Consider the following 21,467-nt stretch of genomic DNA (forward strand, 5'->3'; position numbering starts at 1 on the left):
AGATGTAAACTCTGGCCTTCACTCTGCTCCCATTTACACTGATGCAAGTCAAATGTAATTTCATTATAACTAATATAAACACATTACAGACGAGGCAATTACACCTGTAAGATATTGGTGTGAGCTGAACCCTTTTCTCTGACATTTCTACTAATGTTTGAAATGAAATAACGAGGTAAAATGTGGTATTTTTAAAAATGTTAAACCTGTGGATGACAGACCCATGTGTACAACAGCACTGAGCATTGGTAAATCTGTTCAATTTAGGGATTCACAAGTAACACTTAGAGAATACCAGTGAATAAATTGTGGGAAGGGATTGCAGGTAAAACTATCCCATTTTACTAGATACACCTCATAGTACTAAAACGCTATGTGAAAGAAATGTGAAAAGGAAAAGTACATTTCTGTCCCCTGATTTCCAATCCATCAGTTTTCAGGTTGAGATCCTTTCTTGCAAGCTGTGTAAGGAGAAAATGCTGTTCTCATAACCCTTCATCCTTGTTGTATCATATATTATTAATGAAGAAAGACCCCAGTGTTCATGGGTTGCATCAGCCCGCACTACGTTGATTTTTTTCCTTTTGTTTAGAGAAAACATAAATTCAAACCTGTAGCTCTGCCTGGGTTGGGAGTGAAGGGAAAGGGCTTGTAAATGAAACAAGGCAGTGGTTTAGCAATTAGAGCCCAGGATTGAAAGTCAGCAAGGTTACAGTTCTGGGGGAGATTTGCTGTTGTTTGTCCTGATGAAGTTCCTCCTAAATGAGGTGATTATTGTAGCTGTCAGGAATGAAAAGGTAGGACACATTGATTTCATCCCCACTGCAATCTCCAGGATGTGCCGGTACAGAGCAGTCAATATGAATTGCCAATTAGCAAAAAAACAATATTGGCAAGTCGGCAGTTTGAGAAAAAACTCCCTCCAGCCAGTGCATAAAACTCCTGCCATTCAAATCACCATCCTCGAGCAAAGGCATTAGCAAACCTGCCCAGAAAATCAACGAAGATGAGCTTTTTTGGCGTAGCTGAATACCAAATTGTAGAGCTCAGAGCCTGTCTGCACAGGGGAAATGGAGCAGAACAGCTATACAGGAACACACTTCACGTGCACACCCTATCTGGAGATAAAAATCACTTTACTTTGGAGTAATTATTCTGTTCTGAAAACACATTGGTTATTCAGGAATACAGTATCTTTTATTTCAGAATTAAAGTGCCCGTGCTCTTATTTTGCCATTCTGCTAATGATAATAGATACAGCCGGTGGTAATAGAGATTCTTCCATAATAGCTACTGTGGAAATCTTCCCCATATAAATAAGCCCTAGGAATACCATGCTTCCAATTACCTTATATTTCAAATACAGTTCATATAAATGGGTACTGTTGACTTACCTACAGATTTCAGCAATTTTCATGCAATTAAAATTGTTAATGTGCAGCTTTGGGCTGAAGAAACAACTCCACAATAGCAGCCAGGAGCAGTGTCTTTGACGTGATGGAGTGAAACTGGTTTAGAAAACACCCAGCAGCTCTTAGTACCTGACTGTTACTGCACTTGCGAAGGAATTCCTGCCTCTGCAATAACAAACCTGGGCCTTGCGTGGTGCTTTTAACACAAGCTCTCAAAGGACTTGACCGGAGAGGTATCGTTATCCCTCATCTGCAAATGGGGAAAGCGAGGCTGTGGTTGTAAGATGACTCGTTCTACATTGCCCAGCAAGCCAGTGAAAAACAATTTTTTGCTTTCTCAGCCTGATGCAGCGACGTACACCTTTTCCTTTCTAAAGAAGATGATCCTATGGCAAGAGATGGAGCGCGTCAATGGTAAGGCGAGACGGACTACAATCAAGCAAGTTGGCCTTCAGTAAGCGTTGTGTGTCAAAGATGTGCCCCTTCCCGGGCGGCTTGTGAACTGATTCCGGTTTGTCACCCCCAGCTGGGCAAAAACCACAATTCAAATGTCAAACTCCGACTAGGTCAGGCTTGCTTTCAGAGCCCACTTCGAAGATCACCTGGGCTGTTTCAGCTCACCTCACCTCACCACCTTCCTGGGAAGATCAAGGGGAAAACTATTTTTAAAACCACAGTAACTTGAAGACATTAAATGATGTGATGCTTCAGCAGCCCCTTGCAGCCAGAACCCGCCCAAGGCTGTGGCACGCAGTTAATAATTAGCATTAGCTAGTTTGTAGGACACGTTACTTTAAGTAGCTAGTGCAATTTGTTCATTTTAAACCCTATAAATGTTTAAATCATTCGCCATTCAGTCCGGCAAAGGCCCGGGAGCCCGTCAGGCACCTTCTGAGGTGCTTTTGGTCCCTCACGCTCCCACTCCATTTCCTGCAGCCTCCAGAGTGAATGATGACGTTTGGGCACAGCCCTCTTTGCAGATGTATCGTGTCTGGACGGTAATTTCTTGATCCGTTAATCAACTTTAGCCGCCTTTCGAAGGCGGGCATTGCATCGTCGAAGGCGCGATTCTGTCAACGCCAGGCTGAGACTGAAGCAGGCCGGGGCCGCCGCCATTAAAACTACAACTCCCAGAGGGCCCCGCGGCGCCGCCGCACGCTGCACAGCCACTTGTTGCCGCGCGCCCCGTCCCCTTCGCCTTCTATTGGGTCGCAGACCCGCAGATGCCCGCCTCCTCTCCTCTGATTGGCTGCGCCGCGCCACCAAGGGTGGCTGCCCTGTGTTTGGAGGGGGTGCAAGATGGCGGCGGGCGAGGCGGCGGGGCGCTACCGGAGCACCATGAGCAAGAGCAAGGACCCCTCGGGGCTGCTCATCTCTGTGATCAGGTATGGGCGGCGCGGCCCCGCTCCGCAGCCTCCCGTCCCGCCCGCGGGGCCGCTCCTGGCCGCTGCCTGGGCCCCTGGGGGTGACCCAGGGGCGTGTGCGGGCCCTGCCGTGCTGTGGGGGCCTCCCCGGGCCGGGCCTCCAGAGCTTCGGGTCCTTCCAGGGCCCTGACAGCGGTGGGGAGGCCGCCGTGCTGCGGCACGAGTTCTCCTGAGGGGTGTCCCACCATCCTCCCGCCCTGCCCGGCTCACCCCTTCCTGTTCCCCTGACTTTGCTGGATCCTGGGGTCAGAGGAGTAACTCCTGCAGTTACCACTAGCTTTATGCCATACAGGGAGGGTCAAGGCACCATCTTCTTATTCCTGTACAGTCCATAAGTGACCCCCATCCACAAACACAGAGCAATACTGAGTAAAATGCTCCTGGTTGGAAAAGCTGTGGGACTAGGAAGTCCTGTGTGCAGACTCTGTCCTGTTTTAGGATGCGGTAGTGGGAAAAGTCCTGCTACTTCTGAGTCTAACCATGTTGCAGGGGATGAAAAGAAAGCAGTTGCGTCTAGTCATGTTTAGACTATTGATTTTTGTCTGCCCTTATTCCTGCACTCTCATCTTCTCTGCTAGAGGATGATTCTGTGATATATTTGGAGACAAGCAAGGACCTGAATTCATTTCACCGGTTTCCCTCTGTGCCTTCTTCAACTGCTTGTAAATCTCTTTTGTGCTGTTTATAACCAGTGGGTTGGCAGCTGATGTCCCACACTGAAACTTTTAAATATTGGCCGTATGCACACCGTTCAAAGTGCATGTGGGCAGCAAGCAGTCATACTAGTATGATATTGTCAGTTGTAATGAACTTTCAAACTTTGGTTCCTACTTCAATGTCTTTGCCAGAAACTATAGTCATTCTGTTACTTTGGAGAAGTTACTGTAGCAATAGTTCTGTATCTAGGACATGTTGTGATTTTAAAATCCTCTACGAATGATAACGTTTAGGACAAAATTTGTTTCTTTTTCATTATTCTGAAAACGGGTCTGCCAGATCTTGCAAAACTTGAGGTAGATAGTGGCCTCAAAAAAAGCAGCTGGATCACGGAACTGCTTAGCCTTTCCAGGGTTGTGGCTTCAGCTTCTGAATTGTGTGGTAATAGGTAACAAAGAATCACACTGAACAATGAATGAAAGGTGATGCTTAACACAGACCGTGGTGCCTGACTTTTCAATTTCAACTATCTCAGTCAGTTTGCAGATGACACCAAGTTGGGTGGAAGTGTCGATCTGCTGGAGGGCAGGAGGCCCTGCAGAGGGACCTGGCCAGGCTGGAGCGATGGGCCCAGGCCACGGGGTGAGGGTCAGCAAGGCTCAGGGCCGGGTCCTGCACTTGGGGCACAACAACCCCAGGCACCGCTGCAGGCGTGGGGAGGAGCGGCTGGGAGCTGCCCGGCGGGAAAGGGCCTGGGAGTGGTGGTCAACAGCCGCTGAACATGAGCCAGCAGTGTGCCCAGGTGGCCAAGAGGGCCAATGGCATCCTGGCTTGTATCAGGACTGGTGTGGCCAGCAGGAGCAGGGAGGTGATGGTGCCCCTGCGCTGGGCCCTGGTGAGGCCGCCCCTCGACTGCTGTGCTCAGCGCTGGGCCCCGCACCCCAAGGCGGCCATGGAGGGGCTGGAGCGTGGCCAGAGCAGGGCAGCGAGGCTGGGGCAGGGGCTGGAGCACAAGGCTGGGGAGGAGCGGCTGGGGGAGCTGGGGGGGCTCAGCCTGGAGAAGAGGAGGCTGAGGGGAGCCCTCATCGCTCTCTGCCACTGCCTGAAAGGAGGCTGGAGCCGGGGGGGTCGGTCTCTGCTCCCCAGGAACAAGCGATGGGACGAGAGGGAACGGCCTCAAGTTGCACCAGAAATTAGGAAAAACTTCTTCCCCCAAAGGGCTGTCAGGCCCTGGCCCAGGCTGCCCAGGGCAGGGGCTGAGTCCCCATCCCTGGGGGGATTTAAAAGCCGGGGAGATGTGGTGCTGAGGGACGTGGTTTAGTGGTGGCCTTGGCAGTGCTGGGTTAACGGTTGGACTCGATGATCTTAAGGGTCTTTTCCAACCTTAACGATTCTATGATTCTATGATATGTGGTTCATTATTTTTATAAGAAAAACTGTTATAAACCCAGGCATGTTTAGGTTAGAATTACATGTATATGTATGTTTGCAGATGGCAAAAATTATACATTGGTATGACCTCATATAAACATGAGGCATGGCAGCAGTAGTAGTGTACTTTGGTAACTTTTTGTTTTGTATATAATCAATGTTGAAAGGGAAAGGGATGGGAAGTTAATACCCAAATACGTGGCTATTAAAATGGGTGGTGTTCCTGAAAATTCCATAGCCAGACCTACATCCACATGCGTCCAATTGTTCATGAGTTCGCATGGACCATTTGCATAATAAATACATGAGTAGTTGTGAAAACCTGAAAAAATCAGGCTTCTCCCCCGGATCCTGAGTTTTTACTGGGCACTCACACCTTATGTTTGGGACAAGGATAAATAGTGTGGATTTAAAGTGTGTTGTGCTTAGTGTTTCTTTAGCAACCTCAAGTTTGAATAAGCTGGAAGGGCAAACGTGGTAAGTTGTGTCTAAATAACCTTAATTTAGAGAAAATATAGTAATTTGTAGACAGTGGAAGAATGAATAATATACATGCGTTGATTGTTGCAACTTTTCCTGTAGTAATTTTCCCTTTTTTTTTTTAATGTTTCCTATAATTTCCAAGAGTATTAAAGGGCCTCCTTTTGTATCTCTATTTTAATAAATCTGGACTTTTAATTTCATTTATAATATGCGAGTGAGCTCATGTTACTGTGTTCTCCAAATAAGAAATCACATTTGTCTAATAATCCTTGGCTTACAGGCACTGATACCTTGGCTAGTTTAGGTCCCGTGTTTAGACACAACATTGAGGTTATTGACTTTATGAAATTAAAATTATTCAGTAGAACAGCCTGATAACTAAATCTCCAGAATTTAATTAGAACTTGGTTTGGATGTAGAGATTCTTTGCGGAGCTTGAAGTGTCATGTTGAGCCAGACCATGAAAACCTGAAAGTAGAACTGATTGTAAAGGAAGAAAAAAGTGTTGTGTTAAAAATATTCAGATTTCTTAGGGTTGGCCAAGTACAAAAAGCAAATGGCGTGGAAAGGAATTTAAATCACTTTCTTCTGGATGTTGTTTTCGTATAGTAGCTCAGGTGAGGATGAACTTGCTAAGCAACAGGTGAAATTTTTTGCTGTTTTTTATGCTCGTAAAATACCACTGCAAACAAATTTAGAGCTGGGTTGATTAAATGTGTCTTTCTTACAACTTTACTCAGGTTCAGAAAAATACTACAGATCTTAACAGTAGACTATTGTTTTGAAATGCCTCATGTCTTCTTTTCTTGATAGCTTTATTTTCAAAATGTTTATGTGTAGAGTCTTTTGCCAATCCTTGTGGTTTTACACTTGCATTTCTTGTTTATTTAGAAGACTATTTGTTTCTCTCTTGTTGCTGTTTGAAAGGCCCATGAAAGGAAACAGCATATGAAAAGTAGCAAACCTTTGACTATGTTCTTCTGCTGTAAACAAACAAAACCAGAGGAGCTTCTTCAAGTATTATTATGTTTTACTTGGTTATAGCAAAGGTGGTTCTGTCCTTCAGAAAGAAACATTGTTTAGGTCTGCAAAATCTATTTTGTGTGATTGTCTACAAAATGCTTTGAAATGTGAAGCTGAAAGGCCTTTTATAAATATAAATGATTTTATTAATGAAGGGATAATTTTTGGTATTGACTCAAGCTCAGTAGCTCTCTTGCAAAAGGCTGAATAATTTACTTTCCTCTGATACTAGATTTAGGGATTCTTGTACCTATTTCACTGGACTTCCCAGGAGAAAGTGTCTCACTTTCAGGGAGAGTATTTGGGGCCAAATCCTTGGCAAAGTTTAATGTGTTATAGCAGCACTGAAATTAAGTGAGAAATGGTGTTTTGTGGATGCTGAGGCTCTAGTCTAAAACCAGGGTGCTGCTGCTTCAGGAAAGTTACTTGCATAAATGCCAGCGTAGCGGTGTAGCTGTTATCAGTGTTACTCATCGCAGTCTTGGTATAGTTCGGAAATTTTGGGCCATCCCTTGTCTCTGCGGTGTTGCTTTTCGGCAGCTCTGAATGCAGAGAACTCTGAGATGAAGGGAGACCCAACAGGAAAGTCCGTCCCACTTTTGATCTCTTTTCTGTCCCTGTGAAGTGTCAGTTTTTCCTGTTGTGTTGGGGGACACATTTGTTCTTTGGGAGTTGTTTCCTGTAGGAGGATTCACGTACTGATCGAATTCACCCTGGTTTTCCGGTTGTTTCCAAGAATAGAGAATAAACGCAGCCTCAAGTATGGACTAATTTGGAAGAAGTTGTTTCCTGAGCAGAAGGAGGTGTGTTGCTCACTAGTTAGAGTACAAAACTGAAAATAAAACCCTGGTGTTTGAGCTGAACCAGGATCTGTTGGGTGAGGGTAACCCTGCTAAGGTCCTCCGGCTCAGAGCGGTGGTTTCTGGCTCCCAAGCCACGTGGTGGAGATCACAGAATCACAGAATCGTTAAGGTTGGAAAAGACCCTTAAGATCATCGAGTCCAACCATTAACCCAGCACTGCCAAGCCCACCACCAAACCATGTCCCTAAGCACCACATCTCCCTGGCTTTTCAGTCCCTCCAGGGATGGGGACTCAGCCCCTGCCGTGAGCAGCCTGGGCCAGGGCCTGACAACTCTTTCGGTGAAGTTTTTCCTAAATGTCTGAGATGTCTGGTGGCCGTGCTGCCCCGTAGCCCCAACTCGAGCTGACTGGCCCTGTCCACATTGCAAACCACCCTTGTGGCATCCTTGTGGAGTCTCATTGGTTCCAAAACCTGTACATGTCTATGAACAGCGGTTCAGATTGTTTACCGTCGTAAAAACCTGTCTTGCAGCCCGCAGGTAGGATGTTTTATAGTGTCATGCTGCCTTTGTGTTTCCTGCGCAGCGTTACAGGAGCCACGAGGGCACCAGCCCTCCTGGGATATTAAAAAACTGTATTCGGTGGATGGAGCGGTACCTGGTGCCTTGTTTGTCCTGCCTCTAGGAACGCTGTCAGGGGTGAACGATGCGCAGCGCTGCCCCAGGACAGGACTGACCCATCTGAAAAGAGCCAGGAGCTGAGTTACGAGGTAGCGCAGTCACACCCTCAGCAGTGCTGCTGCTGGGTTACGCTGAGTTCTTGGGCATGGTTTCCCTCTTGCTTTTTCTGAAGGAGAAATAAAGGTTTTGAAGGGTAGGTGTGTTCATAACAATACATCTTTTAGAAGTAAAGAGTGTTTGGGAAACTTAATGAATGTCTGCTGTTAAAATCCCCACCTTTGTTGTGGCTCAGGGGAGCCCTTCTTCTCTCTGTGCCTTCAGGGGATATGAGAGTATCTTCAATTTGCCCTTGTCCTCACAATGCTGAGAAGAAATGGCCATTATTTGCTGCAAGAGGACATAGCTCCTGGGATTGTGACTTCTAGAGTAGGATACTGGATATCGGGGCTTTACAGCTTCTGTCCCCATGCTTCTGCTGGATGGTCAAAAGCTCAGTGCTTGCACTTATGCCTCAGCACACCCACTTCAAAAATGTGCCAATTCCTTCACGTATGAGAAAGGTCCTTCAAGTTCCTTAAATAAAAGGTACTTTGTAAGGTCAAAACATTGTCACTGGAGACCAGGAGCTTTTGTTGTAGAAGTCTAATGCTGATCACGTGGGCTTTGGAAAGGTCTTTAAAAAATAGTGCAGAGAATGGAAAAAATTCTGCTCATCTGCTGGAGGGCAACTTGGGGAATATTTTTTTATCTTTCAGAGGACAAACACGTGTATGTATATTGATTTTTCTTAACCTTTTGTTTTGTTGGTAGCTGGTTGAAGCAACTTTTGTACTCTGAAACAAGCAACCTGGCATTTAGCAAATGCTATTTTTTTGAGATATCTTGTCAGATTTTTAATTGGTGAGTGTGTCTGCCTTTTATTTATTGTTAGGTGTTTTTCTTTCCAGTTAAAGGTTGCTATTTTTTAAAACTGGCCTTTAATAGCTGCTTTAATTGGGAGAAAACAAACTTTAGCAGTGACTCCATAAGACCTTATTGAAATCTTTGCGCTAAGCTTTCACACAGGCAAACACATACGATAGATGTCCAGAAGAACTAAAAGTGAGGCAAGATACAGCGCCTTTCCTACTTTCATGTCTGCAGAAGTTGAAATTACAGGCAAAACCCCTTGAACATATTTTATTTTTCACAAGTGGAATTCTTTTTCTTTTTAATGCTTTTTGGCCATTATTTTCATTCCATTTACAGCGAACTTTGTTAAATGGCTTCTTACTAATGACCTGGCATTTGGTCTTCTCTTTCTGTCTCAAGCAATAGAACTGATAGCCCAGTTTGTGATGTAGAGTAAGAAAGAGGGATGTATAGCTGTTACCCTCGCTGTTACATTTGAGAAATAGCTGCTACAAGAAATAAAGCCGAGTTATTCTGATCTGTATGTACTGTAATGGTCTCTTAAAACCACTTTTATTGCTAATGGTGTTTTCCAAAGTTATAAAGGTAGCAGTTCTTCTACAAGACGAGTAGCTCGGAAATTCATCGAGAATAAATTGTATATGGCAGGGTATGGTTTTAAACTATAAATTTTCCTGAAATCATCTTGAGGCACTTGTATAAAATGTGTGCATATTTGGCAAGTGTTGGGTTGCAGCTTGATACAGATACTTGGTTATGTTTAATAGCAATGAGAGGTGAGGTGCGTATGTGAATATACAGCCATATGCGAAAGGACAACGTGTGTGACCATGCCTTGTTAAAAGCTCAAGGTGCTTTATTTTTCAGCTCTTATTTTAGCTTTAGAAAATGCACTGTGCAGAGCAGGAGTTGAGCCTACCCTTAGGAAACTAGGAAGCGGAAATAGTCGGTTTTGTTAATAAATGATTACAAGTTCTGTGGTTTCAACTCTTTCGAAGGCATTGCCTCCAACAGCTCTTCCTTCCAGTGCAGTATTGAAACCTTCAGGTTAATAATGAATATTCCAAAGCTTCTTGCTGATTCCTGGTGTGATTTCAAGGAGGGGTTCATAGCACAAGGTGGCCAATGGCTCCTTCAATACTCTTATTCTTTTAGTCGTCCAGGTGACAGGTCTGAGTAGCACTGTCCAGCCTCTGCTCTCGCAGATTTGAAAATAGTGATCCTTAGGAGTTCGGTTTTCTCCTGGGAATGTGATAATTCGTGTAGCAGCTGTGTTGACTTTCTGGATCTAAAGTTAATTACAAAAAAAGGTAGAGAGTTGGTACCTGTGGTCTCCTGTCCTGGACAGGCTCTGGCACAACAGAGAAGCTGAGTCGCTCTGCTTGCGCCTGGCAGTGGAACTGGTATCTCGTGGGTCTGTCTCCTGTCTGCATCCCTTTGCCAAGGTGGAAAACAGTGTGAAGCTGGTGTCCTTAGGGTTTTGCCTCTGTGCGGGATTGTTTTTTCATCTGAATGTACTGCTGTTGGAGACATCCAAAGGAGTGTGACTTCTCCTGTTGAAGCATCCTCAGTCAGTTTGCAGACGACACCAAGTTGGGTGGAAGTGTCGATCTGCTGGAGGGCAGGAGGCCCTGCAGAGGGCCCTGGCCAGGCTGGGGCGATGGGCCCAGGCCACGGGGTGAGGGTCAGCAAGGCTCAGGGCCGGGTCCTGCCCTGGGGGCACAGCAACCCCAGGCACCGCTGCAGGCGTGGGGAGGAGCGGCTGGGAGCTGCCTGGCGGGAAAGGGCCTGGGGGTGGTGGTCGACAGCCGCTGAACATGAGCCAGCAGGGTGCCCAGGTGGCCAAGAGGGCCAATGGCACCCTGGCTTGTATCAGGACTGGTGTGGCCAGCAGGAGCAGGGAGGTGATGGTGCCCCTGCGCTGGGCACTGGTGAGGCCGCCCCTCGAGTGCTGTGCTCAGCGCTGGGCCCCGCACCCCAAGGCGGCCATGGAGGGGCTGGAGCGTGGCCAGAGCAGGGCAGCGAGGCTGGGGCAGGGGCTGGAGCACAAGGCTGGGGAGGAGCGGCTGGGGGAGCTGGGGGGGCTCAGCCTGGAGAAGAGGAGGCTGAGGGGAGCCCTCATCGCTCTCTGCAACGGCCTGAAAGGAGGCTGGAGCCGGGGGGGTCGGTCTCTGCTCCCCAGGAACAAGCGATGGGACGAGAGGGAACGGCCTCAAGCTGCGCCAGGGCAGGTTTGGGTTGGGGATTAGGGAAAAACTTCTTCCCCCAAAGGGCTGTCAGGCCCTGGCCCAGGCTGTCCAGGGCAGGGGCTGAGTCCCCATCCCTGGGGGGATTTAAAGAACGGATAGATGTGGTGCTCGAGGACATGGTTTAGTGGTGGGCTTGGCAGTGCTGGGTTAACGGTTGGACTCGATGATCTTAAGGGTCTTTTCCAACCTTGACGATTCTATGATTCTATGATCTTAAATGACCGCAGTCCAGTCTTTGTTTCAGAATTCAGCTGATCGCTAGCTTATACCTGCGTCGTTTGTATTGGTGTGGTGAAATTTGATTAAGGGTTGGTTAATTTAGCAAAATAAAGAGTTCCTTGATGATACTCATTTAGATAGCTGTAGGCCGTTCAGCCTTTTCACTGCAGCTATCATGCTTGCATCTGCAAGTCCTTACTGATAAAAAGATCATCAACTTCTGTTGAAAATGCTCTAACCAACTGTGTAAGTGGCATGAAAGATTAATGGAATGTAAGTAGAGGAGGAAAATGTTTTGTAAAGCTCTGTTTATTGTGTATGTTTAACAGCATTTTGAAGAGACTTGGTTCTGCCATTTTTTGTAGTGAGGGAGTGAGTTATTTCTTTGTTTGCACAGTGGAGATCTGGTCGTCTGGAGGCTGAGTACCTTGTATTCCCCTTGATGAGGCTGGAGCATGCTGGCCTCAGGATTTCACCTTTTTTTCTTTTTTCCTCCCCAAGCGTAAGATCCTTTGTGATTTTATAGTCAGTGATACCCCATTTCCCAAGCCTATTGACTATGGTGCAATTTTTGACTACCTTCTTTCCAGCACCTCATTGTCTCTATGAAGGGAGTAGTTTGTCTCCTGAACATTTTGAGTCATTTCCTCAAATCCAGAATTTCATAGGAACAATCAACCTGTGAAAATAATGAGAAGGCATTCAGCATGTTGCTACTGAGTTAAATTGTTAAATACCTCTTGGATTTATTTTTTCTCTTTTTTCTTCTGGCTGGCTTTGTTTCATATGGAACCAACTTTTTGCAGTGGTTTCAATCAGACTCTGTGGTGGTTTCAAAACATGTATTATCAGATCATATGCTTTGAGGTTAAATAGTGCTGGAAGCTGTAGATCACCCCATTTGGGACTTGTCTTTAAGACAACAGTTTTCAATTATAAAATTCAAAGAAATCCATTTAGTTTAATGCACCTCTGGAAGTTTGCAGAGCAGTGCAGACAGTGTGCTGAAGCACAGTTGTTCTTGTCCTAGGGTGCTTTACAAAACTTTTTCATTGCGCCCTGTTGAAATGCAGCTGCTGGTAAGGTCTCGCAGGCTGGCACCCAGATTGTGGCACAGCAGTTGGGAGGAAGAAAACCTGCTGAACTGCTCTGGACAGGCTCTTGTCCCATACAGGGCTTTTTTTACACCCATAAAAATAAGGCCTAGGGAAAAAAAAGCCAACCAGACAAACCCTGGTTTTCAGAAAGGACCAGATTTTATTGTTTCCTCACATAGGCGTTTTATTCTGATTAACTCAGAGGCTTAAATACTAGTAAGGTGCCTGCAATAAACATTTTCAAAATGCATGTTTGATCTTAGGTCTTGCTTGACGCTTTCACTACAGGGCCCAGTTCTGTGAAATTATCAGGGTCAGACCCATTGTGTAATGTTCTGTTTCCCTCTACAGCTTTTTGGGGAGGAAAAGGGACTAACAAATTACTGCATTTTATCAGACAGTATTTCTTCTTGCAGAGCGCTTATATGCATCTTCCATGCATCTGTGAAGTCAACACTTGATCCTCCCAACTACTTGCTCTTCAGAGCCACTGCTGCAATTCCTGTGATAATTTGCAACCTGACAGTGTCTGAGGAGCCGTCTGGTTACGCTTGCTTCTGCTGGACAGCTGAGATGCGGACAGATGCTCTCTTTCATCTCGGTTATTTTGTTCCCTCTCCCTCGCATCCTGACCTCTTATCTTTTATTCACCTGTTGTTGTTTCTTGTCTATTAGATTTCCTGCCGCAAAGAGCTCGCGCTGCCGGTCTGCGTGTCTGAGCGGTGTCTCTCAATGGGGCGGCTGTGCGGTTGGCCTTCGGGTGGTAGTGCACTATAAATGGCTGGTAATGATCACAACGGTTTAAACCAGAATGAGAAAGCAGGTGCTGTAATTGGTGTGTGGCCACGGTCATCAGCAAGAGGTGCTGTATGAAAAGTAACTAGATTCTAATGGGTTTCTTTTTACTCTGCTTTTCTTTTTTTCCTTTTTAATACTGAAGTCTCCTTGGCACATTGCAGCTATTTCCTGCAGAGAGGAGACTGGTCTTTCTAGACATCCACAGTGCTCTGCTTAAATGATTATTTGTTGCTTCTAGCAACTGCTTTCTTCGTTTAACTCCACAAATCCTCTGTTGGCCAAAAGTCACCTGTGTTGACGAAGGCCATGCTTTGTTTTTTGGTTTTGTTTTTTTTTCCTGTACCTTACAGAGGCTGTTGTATTCTGGTTTGTGTTCTAGGTCCTTGGTATGGTGTAAAACAGAGAATAAATAAATAAATAAATAAAACCCCCTTCTCTAATTTTCCTTCCTGAAGGGTAATTTTGATAATCTTAGTGCTGTACTATTAAGTTTATTGTCCGGAGTGATGGAAGTATATATGATAAGTTGTGAAATGTATTCGGGAGAGTTTTTATGGTATTGATATGTAGTGCCTACCCAGCACTCTTTATCTGCACATTTCAAAGAGGGATGGTAAGAATTATTGTTTAACTGTTATCCAAACTGTAAAACATTGAAAACCTCACCCGATTTCTTCAGAAGGGATGGATCGTAGTGTATCCCTTAAACTTTGGATTTTGCCCAAGGCTGCAGTGTGTACTTAAGAAGCTTTTTCTGTTGAACAGATTTCTGGCGTTGTTTTTATTGGAGAAAAAGGTTACAGCATAAGTGAGTCCCGTAAGTTGGCCACGCTTCTAAACGTAGCCTTGGCTTTCGCCAAGACGAGCTTTAAGCCAAGCTGTGTTGTGTGCAGTTGATACCACAAGCTGTCTGTGTTATCGTAGCTAGGAACTGGGAGGCTTAACAAGGCACATGATAGGGTGCAGAGCACCGTCCAAACAGGTGGCAGAAAGTTTACTGTGGATTGCTGTTAAAATCAGAGCTTTGTTTGGTCCCCCCCAGTGATTCAGCACTCCGTTCAATTACCCTTCACTAAAATGTTCATTTTCCTGATCAGGTGAGAAATATTTAAATTTGATTGGCTTGCCTTTTTTTTTTTTGTTGGTGTTTCCCACTGTCTTTAATGAGTGTTTTCGTTTGAATAAGTGACACTGAGTGAAGGCAAGTGAATTGCATGCGGAAAGGAACCTGATCCAGAAGGAATGGAAGATTCTTCCTGGATTTCCAAGCTGCACCTGTGCATCATGTAATATTCTTTTTCCGCCTTTAACCACAAATATTTGCATACGTCTGCTCTGATATTGAGCAGCAGAGGAAAAGGGGCTTTACACAGACACACAGATGCTGAACACCTACAGCAATGGTCAAAAGCAGCGGGGACTTCAACGCTCCTCTCCTTTAAGAGTTGTCTAGCATGTTGCGGGTACTAACTTAGCATTAATTTTCTAAACCCCATATTTGCAGTTTGCACGCAGTACCTGTTCTTTCACTTTTATTTAATAAAAAAATCCACAGAAGCATAATGCCCACATACTGTTACTACAATGTTCTTCCTGTCAAGAAATTGATAATTAAGACTCCATTTACTATACATAGCTTAGCAATAATCATACTTAACAGGGCTGGCCTTAGGGTAGGTAAAATAGGCAGGCAGTTATCCACCCAACCTAGCTGGAGGCATCAGAAAAACCAAATTTGCAGAAATGAAACATTTATTATTCATTAACAGTTTTCTCTTAAAATTGACACTTAATGTAATTCTCTTGGCATTTTATTGGGCAGGTAGGAAGCTAACAGTGGGCTGGCAAAAGAAATTACTCATCTGCCCGGGAAAACAGACTAAAGCCCTTGCTAATACAGGCTGTGTGGGGAAATACAAGACTTGTCAGTGTAAACAGAAATTCTTGTTGAGTCTCAGATCTGATTCCTGCTGGAGCTGTTGAGGTTGGTGCCTGTAAATGGCTAGTCTTAAAATTTAATGTTAACTTCCTTTTGCCACAGTGCAAAATACGGGGGTAGGGAGGCAACTAAATACAGGATTTGGTAGGAAAAAACACTCTAGTGAAGGAAATGGAGGGTACTAGATGCAACAGGAGTGGCGTGGATTGCACCCCAAATTCGGGTTCGGAAGACCGAGAGCTTGTGTGTGCTATGAGGGCATTCAGCACGTTGCAGAACAAGCCAGGGTTGGACTGTGGGCACATGGAGCTGAGAAATTCATGGACTTGTCTCTCACTGACCTATTTTTGTTATTGGCCCTTGTAGAATAAAAGAGAGGGGAAAAGAAAGCAGAGTTGCCTCTCTGATGCTTCAGACATTGGTACACTGGTGGGACAGCATATGCTAAAACCAAACCTTCACTGTCAAGCAGGAAAATAAATTTGAAAATGCAGATGGAGACTCATTCATTCATGCTTCCCTTTGAGGGGAGGATGAGCAGATTTCTTTAGGAACCCACATTTTTCCACATTTGCCGTACATGTCTCTGCGAACAAAATACCCAGTCCCCTTGAAGCTTTGGGGTTCAGCAGCACGTAGCGCCAGCCGGAGCTCTTTGGCACTGCGACTGCCTGAAGTACCTGCAGTGGTGCCTGTTGCTGGCTTTGCAAAGGCTTTTCCTACTGCGTGTCGCAGGATGCCCCAGAAAAAGCATTTCTAAGTAACTGCCCTTGTGGATGTTCTCAGTTTGCGCTAAGCTTGTGGGTACGGGGACTGAGCAAAGAAATCTGTTGTGCGTTTTATTTGCATCGAAGCTTATTTTGTAGTAGTTTGGTGGTGTGGGTAAGCGGTGCACATTGGTGGGAACACGGGTGTTACACAGAATAAAGATTAGTCTGTGTGTGGTGTGCTTTCTGTGGTGCTGGGAGCTATGATGTTAAATCCTGATTTGGTGCTGGAGTGCATCTGAAGCTCAAAAATAGCAGGTTAGGAAGGGAGGGGAATTGCTTCATGGTTTTGCAGCTGATCATCTCTGTATAGCATTGCTGTACTCCTGTAGTTATCTGTTGGGCCACATGATGTGTGGTACAATGGTGTTTGTTTTCTTCTGCTGTTGAATAGCTTAGTAAACATCGTGTTCTTTCAGTTCCCAACAATGAAAGAAATTTATTAGCTTGTGAAGAAATTATGGCTTGTTTTCTGTCCTTTTACATCATCTGCCTGTTGTTTTTCTTGCATTGTTTGAATGCTGGAGAGTTGGCCTTTTTTTCTTTTTTTTTTTTTTTTCTTTTTTTTTTATTTCCTTCTTCCTCCCCAAATTAATGCATCACGCTGTAGGAATAAATTTACAGAGGAGATGAGATTGTGTGGTAGTTCTGCAGTCCGGGCACCTGCGGATCTTGGATAGGTCTATGCAAAACATTAATTTGTCAAAACGCAAAGAAATAGGCAACACTAACTCTGTAGCGTGAGAATAACTTGTGTATGGAGTCTGCTGGTGGTAGTTGTTGCTGGGACCGGATTAATTACATTGGTTCTTAGAGAAAAAGTGCTTTTATCCCTACTTAATGTGTTGCATTTTCACAGCACTTTATGTATTTACTGTGGTGACTAGTAGCTATAGTCTGTAGCACTTTCCGCATTATAAAAATGAGACATTGTGTGACTTTCTCAAAGCTCCTTAATGTTTTAGTGAGAGAAGCATTTCATTTTGCAGCTCAGAGGAATATGCTGAGACTCTCAGGTCTGTGGAGAGAAAAAAGTTTTAACCACTCAAATGGGTTTTCCAGCTGCTCCCAAATACCATGTTGAGCATTTATAGGTAAGCATCCATAGGTCAGAAATCTTGCCTCCCAGTGTTTTGAATTACTCTTTAGCTTTTGATGGCTACAGTCTCTTGAACTGCTGTAAAGGGACAGGTGAGGGCAGATTCAAATGTATTTTTGGGTCCTAGTTGTGCCAACAAGTCCGAGACACTTTGTTCCCTCCTCTGTGGTGCTGAGCAAGGAGGACTCTGCTGGAGCTGGGGAGTTCGTTCAGCTTTCTAGAAAGGTGCAGCCTCTTGCAGAAATGGTAGAGATGGCAATTATATTTGATCAATGTGAATACGCTTTCTTATGTATTTACCTTTGGAAACTAGCTACTCCTGTCTTTGATGTGAACTGTTGTAGCAAGCTGTTTGAGGCTTTAGGCGTCTCGCAGAATGACGGTGCTTCAGGACTCCTGTAAAAGTCTGTCCACCCTGTGCTAGTTATTTGAGTTCGATGCTGGAAAGCGGAGATGAAAAATGCTCGTGATCTACAGATCAAATTCTACCGAAATGAATAGTCCCAATGGACTTCATTTTATTAATCTAATTCCAGCATAAATTCACTGACCTTAGTGGAAATAGCAAGGTTTGTTTATTTGTTTGTTTGTTTTTTCTTATACAAAATATGCTGTACATCCCATGATAAAAACATTTCAGGTTTGTGTCTGATCATCCTCTCCTCTATCCTTCCGTATGTGGAAGTGACTCTGGTGAATTAAGCATTTTGCATTTGTGTAATTTGTATTTTTAACTATGTAAAATCAAAAGTCAATGAGATTTGGCTCAATGACTTTCTGTTTTACTGTAGCATAAAAACGTCTTTTAACAGACTAGCATCCAGTTGGAATTATTCTAATCCTATTGAGCTCTTGCTAATGAGACAGGCATATGCAGCCATCCAGCTGCCAAGTACAAATTACAGGTATCTTACAGGGGAGGCAGATTCTCATTTAGAAAAATGAAAATGAAAAAAACAAGGGAACCGATCAGGGAACCCTACTGGAGATCCCCACTGAGTTTATAACCTGCACCTACTCGGTTTCTAAATTGGCGTTTTTTCTGTTTATCATATGTTTTGAATGCTTTTGCTTTTCAGGGAGTTCTAAAAAGCTAATGTATATTTATCATTGTTTCATAATCCTGTCCTGTTTCGTAATTCCCCCTTCAAAGTTCTTTCTGCAAAGTTCCTTTCCCAAACAATTTTGATCCTTTCTATTTGGCAAACAGTGTGTTGACTTTTCTTCTTCCTTGCCACACATTTTAATAGAACTGACACAAGCAAAGATGCCCTTGGCTTACTTTTCTGCAGTGTTAGCAGGAACATGTATAATCTCAAGAATATTAAGTATTCCTTGCTTTGCTTTTTTTTTGTGCAGAGCAAGAAAAAGAAATGGCTCCTGTACTAAGGGGCTTAGTTAGGAAATTCAGGTGTACAAGGTAATGTTTCAAATTCAAAGTGACATTGCTCCTTTTTGTAGTTACAGATGCTGCTAGACTTCACGGATTTAATGTTGTGGTTTTGAAGGAGTAAAATACATGGTAATGAAGTACTGGAGTAGAGAGAAGGCAGTGAGTTTTGGTTGAAGTAGGTAAAGTGAGGCCTCATCTGATTGATACAGTGACTTGAGAAGAACATGAGCAGAAGGGTCTTACTGGTGGCTGTAAGAAGTTGTAAGTACTCATACTGCTTTTGGATGTGTTGCAGAAATTTGTATGTTACAGCCATGGTGGACAAAAATGTAAATTATTATCTGGGAAAAGGTTTAATTTGATTTTTAAAAAAAATCCAGAGGAGGCATTCTCAGTTTTATAGCACACTTGTTTCTGACGTTTTGGCTTAAAACAGCTTCACTTCCTCTTATTTATTTATATATTGTTATTCATATCCATTAAAGAATGGGTTTGCCTTTCACTAAGTGCTCTTTGGTGGTTCTTCAGTTCATGATCGTGGGATTAATCCAGACTCCCATAATGACTGGAAATAACCAAGTCCTAAAACCAAAACCTTGTACTTCTGAAACTTGCTGGTCTTTCAGTAAAATAAATGAAAAAGCAGTCTCTGGTGTTGCTTTTCTCCATTTGGATCTTGGGTTGTGATTTAAACTATTATCCTACCCATAAAGAAATAATCTTAATAATATAAAAATAATATTAAGAAATATTGTAATAAAAATAATATTAAGAAATAATATTTAAGGCAAACTCACGTGGGTGGAGGGGAAAAAAAAAAACGGTTAGGCTTAAATTCTTTGTTGTTGTGTTGAATTATTTATCCCGTTTGGCATAGTAAGTGCTCCCTTTAATGCTTTAAACTAGAACAGACTAAAGGGCTGTAAATATAGGTAAATTTTTTCTGGTCAGAATGATGAATATGATATTTTTAGTGATGCTTGTTTCTACAATATTGTCCCAAAATAGGTAATTAAAGAAAATAAGAGGTTCCCAATACAGGTGTTAATTCTGGGAAGGTTTCCCAGTTGGTGCATCCAACAGAGCCAGCTGGAAATCTTGGAACATGGCAGTTGACTGAGCCTGAAACTTCCGTTGAGTTCAAGTCTTGCAAGTTAGGATCACAGGCTGGAAAAATACGTAACGGTGCGTTAATACGGTCTTGTCCTCGATGAGCGCTGTACAAAGCAGCGTTTCGCCAGAGTCCGTAACTCTTCCCTTCTCCCCTCTCCTGCTGCCTGACAGCACAGTGGTTTCACCAGGAACTCTGCAAGAATGGATCATGGGTGGCTTGTCTTCTTGCAGGCTTGGATGCTGAAATATCCTGGTAAGGTGAAGGGAAGGCCCCATGTTGGCATTTACTGTGTGCGTGTTTGTATGTACACGTGCGGGAGTCAGGTAACGTCACCTCCAGCACCTCCAAAACATTACTCAGCCTTAGGTGATCTAAATTACTGGAGTATTCCAGAGGATAAGAGCAAAGAAATGCTCTATGAGGCAAATCAATGGTTTGTCTAGGCTGGTAGTTTGTCTCCAACAGTGGTAATGCAAAATGTTAGGGAGGGGATGCAGGCGTGGCCGCTTGTTGGTGACCAGTGCCTCCGTATTTCCCTAGTGTCTGCAGTTGTTGGGTTAGGGATGTTGGAGGATACATTCTAGCTAGCTGCCTTCAGTATTTGTTTTTGACCTGTTGTCTGTGAATGCATTTAAGTCCTTTTTCTGAACATGCTGATGCTGTGAGCCTCAGATCCCGCAGCGAGGTTCAGGAGTTCGCTACCTACAGCGTAAGGGGGCTTTATCCTTTTCTAGCTGATCTCCTGATAGTTTCAACAAGCGCCACTAGTTCTGGTAGTGCATGATTTGGTGAAAAACTGTTCTGCGTTTACGTTATTCATCTCATTTCTGACTTCTGCAGACCTCAGTCGTATCTCCTGTCACCGTTTTCTTTTCCAAACTGAAGAGCCTTGGCCTTAGCCTCTCTGCAGAGAAGAGCTGCTTCATCCCCTCCCTTGTTTTAGTTGCCCTTCCGAGGGCAACAGAAGAGGGAGGAGACCAGAACTGCACACATCACTGAGTGTGGACATTATACAGCAGCAGAGTGATTCCTTTGTCTTGCTCTCATCTTGTTGGAATCTGGGCTACGGCTGCATATTAAGCTCATTTTTCAGAGAACTCTAAGCGTAGAAAAAGACTTAGTTGGCAACTAGGTTCCCAGCGTGTGCTGCTGAGGTTCCTGAAGTCAGGTTGGGTGGACTGGAGCTTTGAGACCTCTGTATTCCTGTTACTCTTCTTTTTAATACAGGTTGGCAATATTTTCATGCTACTACTGGCTGTGTTATGGGTTTAAAAGATGAGATCTTTGGAGTTTAGACTGTGAGGAGGTGTGTGGTGCTCAGCCAGGTGGGCTGGTTTTTTCCCCCTGCTAAAGCGTCTTGATTCTGCTGAAGGTGGCAGCAAATGTATATTATATCCAAGCAGACAAACAGCAAAACGACAACTAAAATTGGTACTTTTAGTTAGACATTGTCATTATATCATTTCAGTAGGAATAAGCTTGTGGTATCTCACAAAGGCTTCTGATTTCCAGCTACACTAGCTTTGTCCTTTTGACATGTTTTGTGGTTTCGAAGAGACAGGTCCTGTTGTGACCTCTCTCTCTCGCTTCATAAACATCAATGTTTTGGCTGTGCAAACGTCTAGTGTTTTTAGCAAAAAATATTTTTCCTGTAGAGGGCAAGTTAAACTCAATTCCAAGGACAAAAACAACTGGGCAGCACAATTTAAATCTGCTTAAAAAATAAGGATGTGACTGGAAGTTGTTAGGAAGCCTAAGTTGGGCAGGAACTTGCTGGAGCATTCGAAGAGGCTTGTGATGTCCTCTGACATTACGGTGATGTAGTCTTAGCCTTGGAGAAAGATCTTTAGCTTTTGTAACAAACTGCTGGCATTGCAGATGGATCCAAGCCAGAGCTTGAACAGCTTTGGGAAACAAGAATTTAGAAATTTAATCTTGTTTAATTAAAACTAAAAACGTTTCTAGT

At 44.1% G+C, this 21,467-nt stretch overlaps 1 protein-coding gene across 3 annotated transcripts in view; it reads left to right on the forward strand.

The window, feature by feature from the left end:
* The first annotated feature begins 2,695 nt into the window (after positions 1 to 2,695).
* EXOC4 (exocyst complex component 4) overlaps positions 2,696 to 21,467 on the forward strand; it is a 411,704-nt gene continuing 392,932 nt past the window's right edge. For all 3 annotated transcript variants that reach the window (XM_082310080.1, XM_082310081.1, XM_082310082.1), the window contains exon 1: positions 2,696 to 2,797. In XM_082310080.1, the coding sequence (XP_082166206.1) occupies positions 2,712 to 2,797 (86 nt within the window). In that variant the 5' untranslated portion in view covers positions 2,696 to 2,711. The remainder of the gene's footprint in view (positions 2,798 to 21,467) is intronic.

Source organism: Platalea leucorodia (genome assembly GCF_965183815.1).
Source record: "Platalea leucorodia genome assembly, chromosome: 4".
NCBI classification, from domain to species: domain Eukaryota; kingdom Metazoa; phylum Chordata; class Aves; order Pelecaniformes; family Threskiornithidae; genus Platalea; species Platalea leucorodia.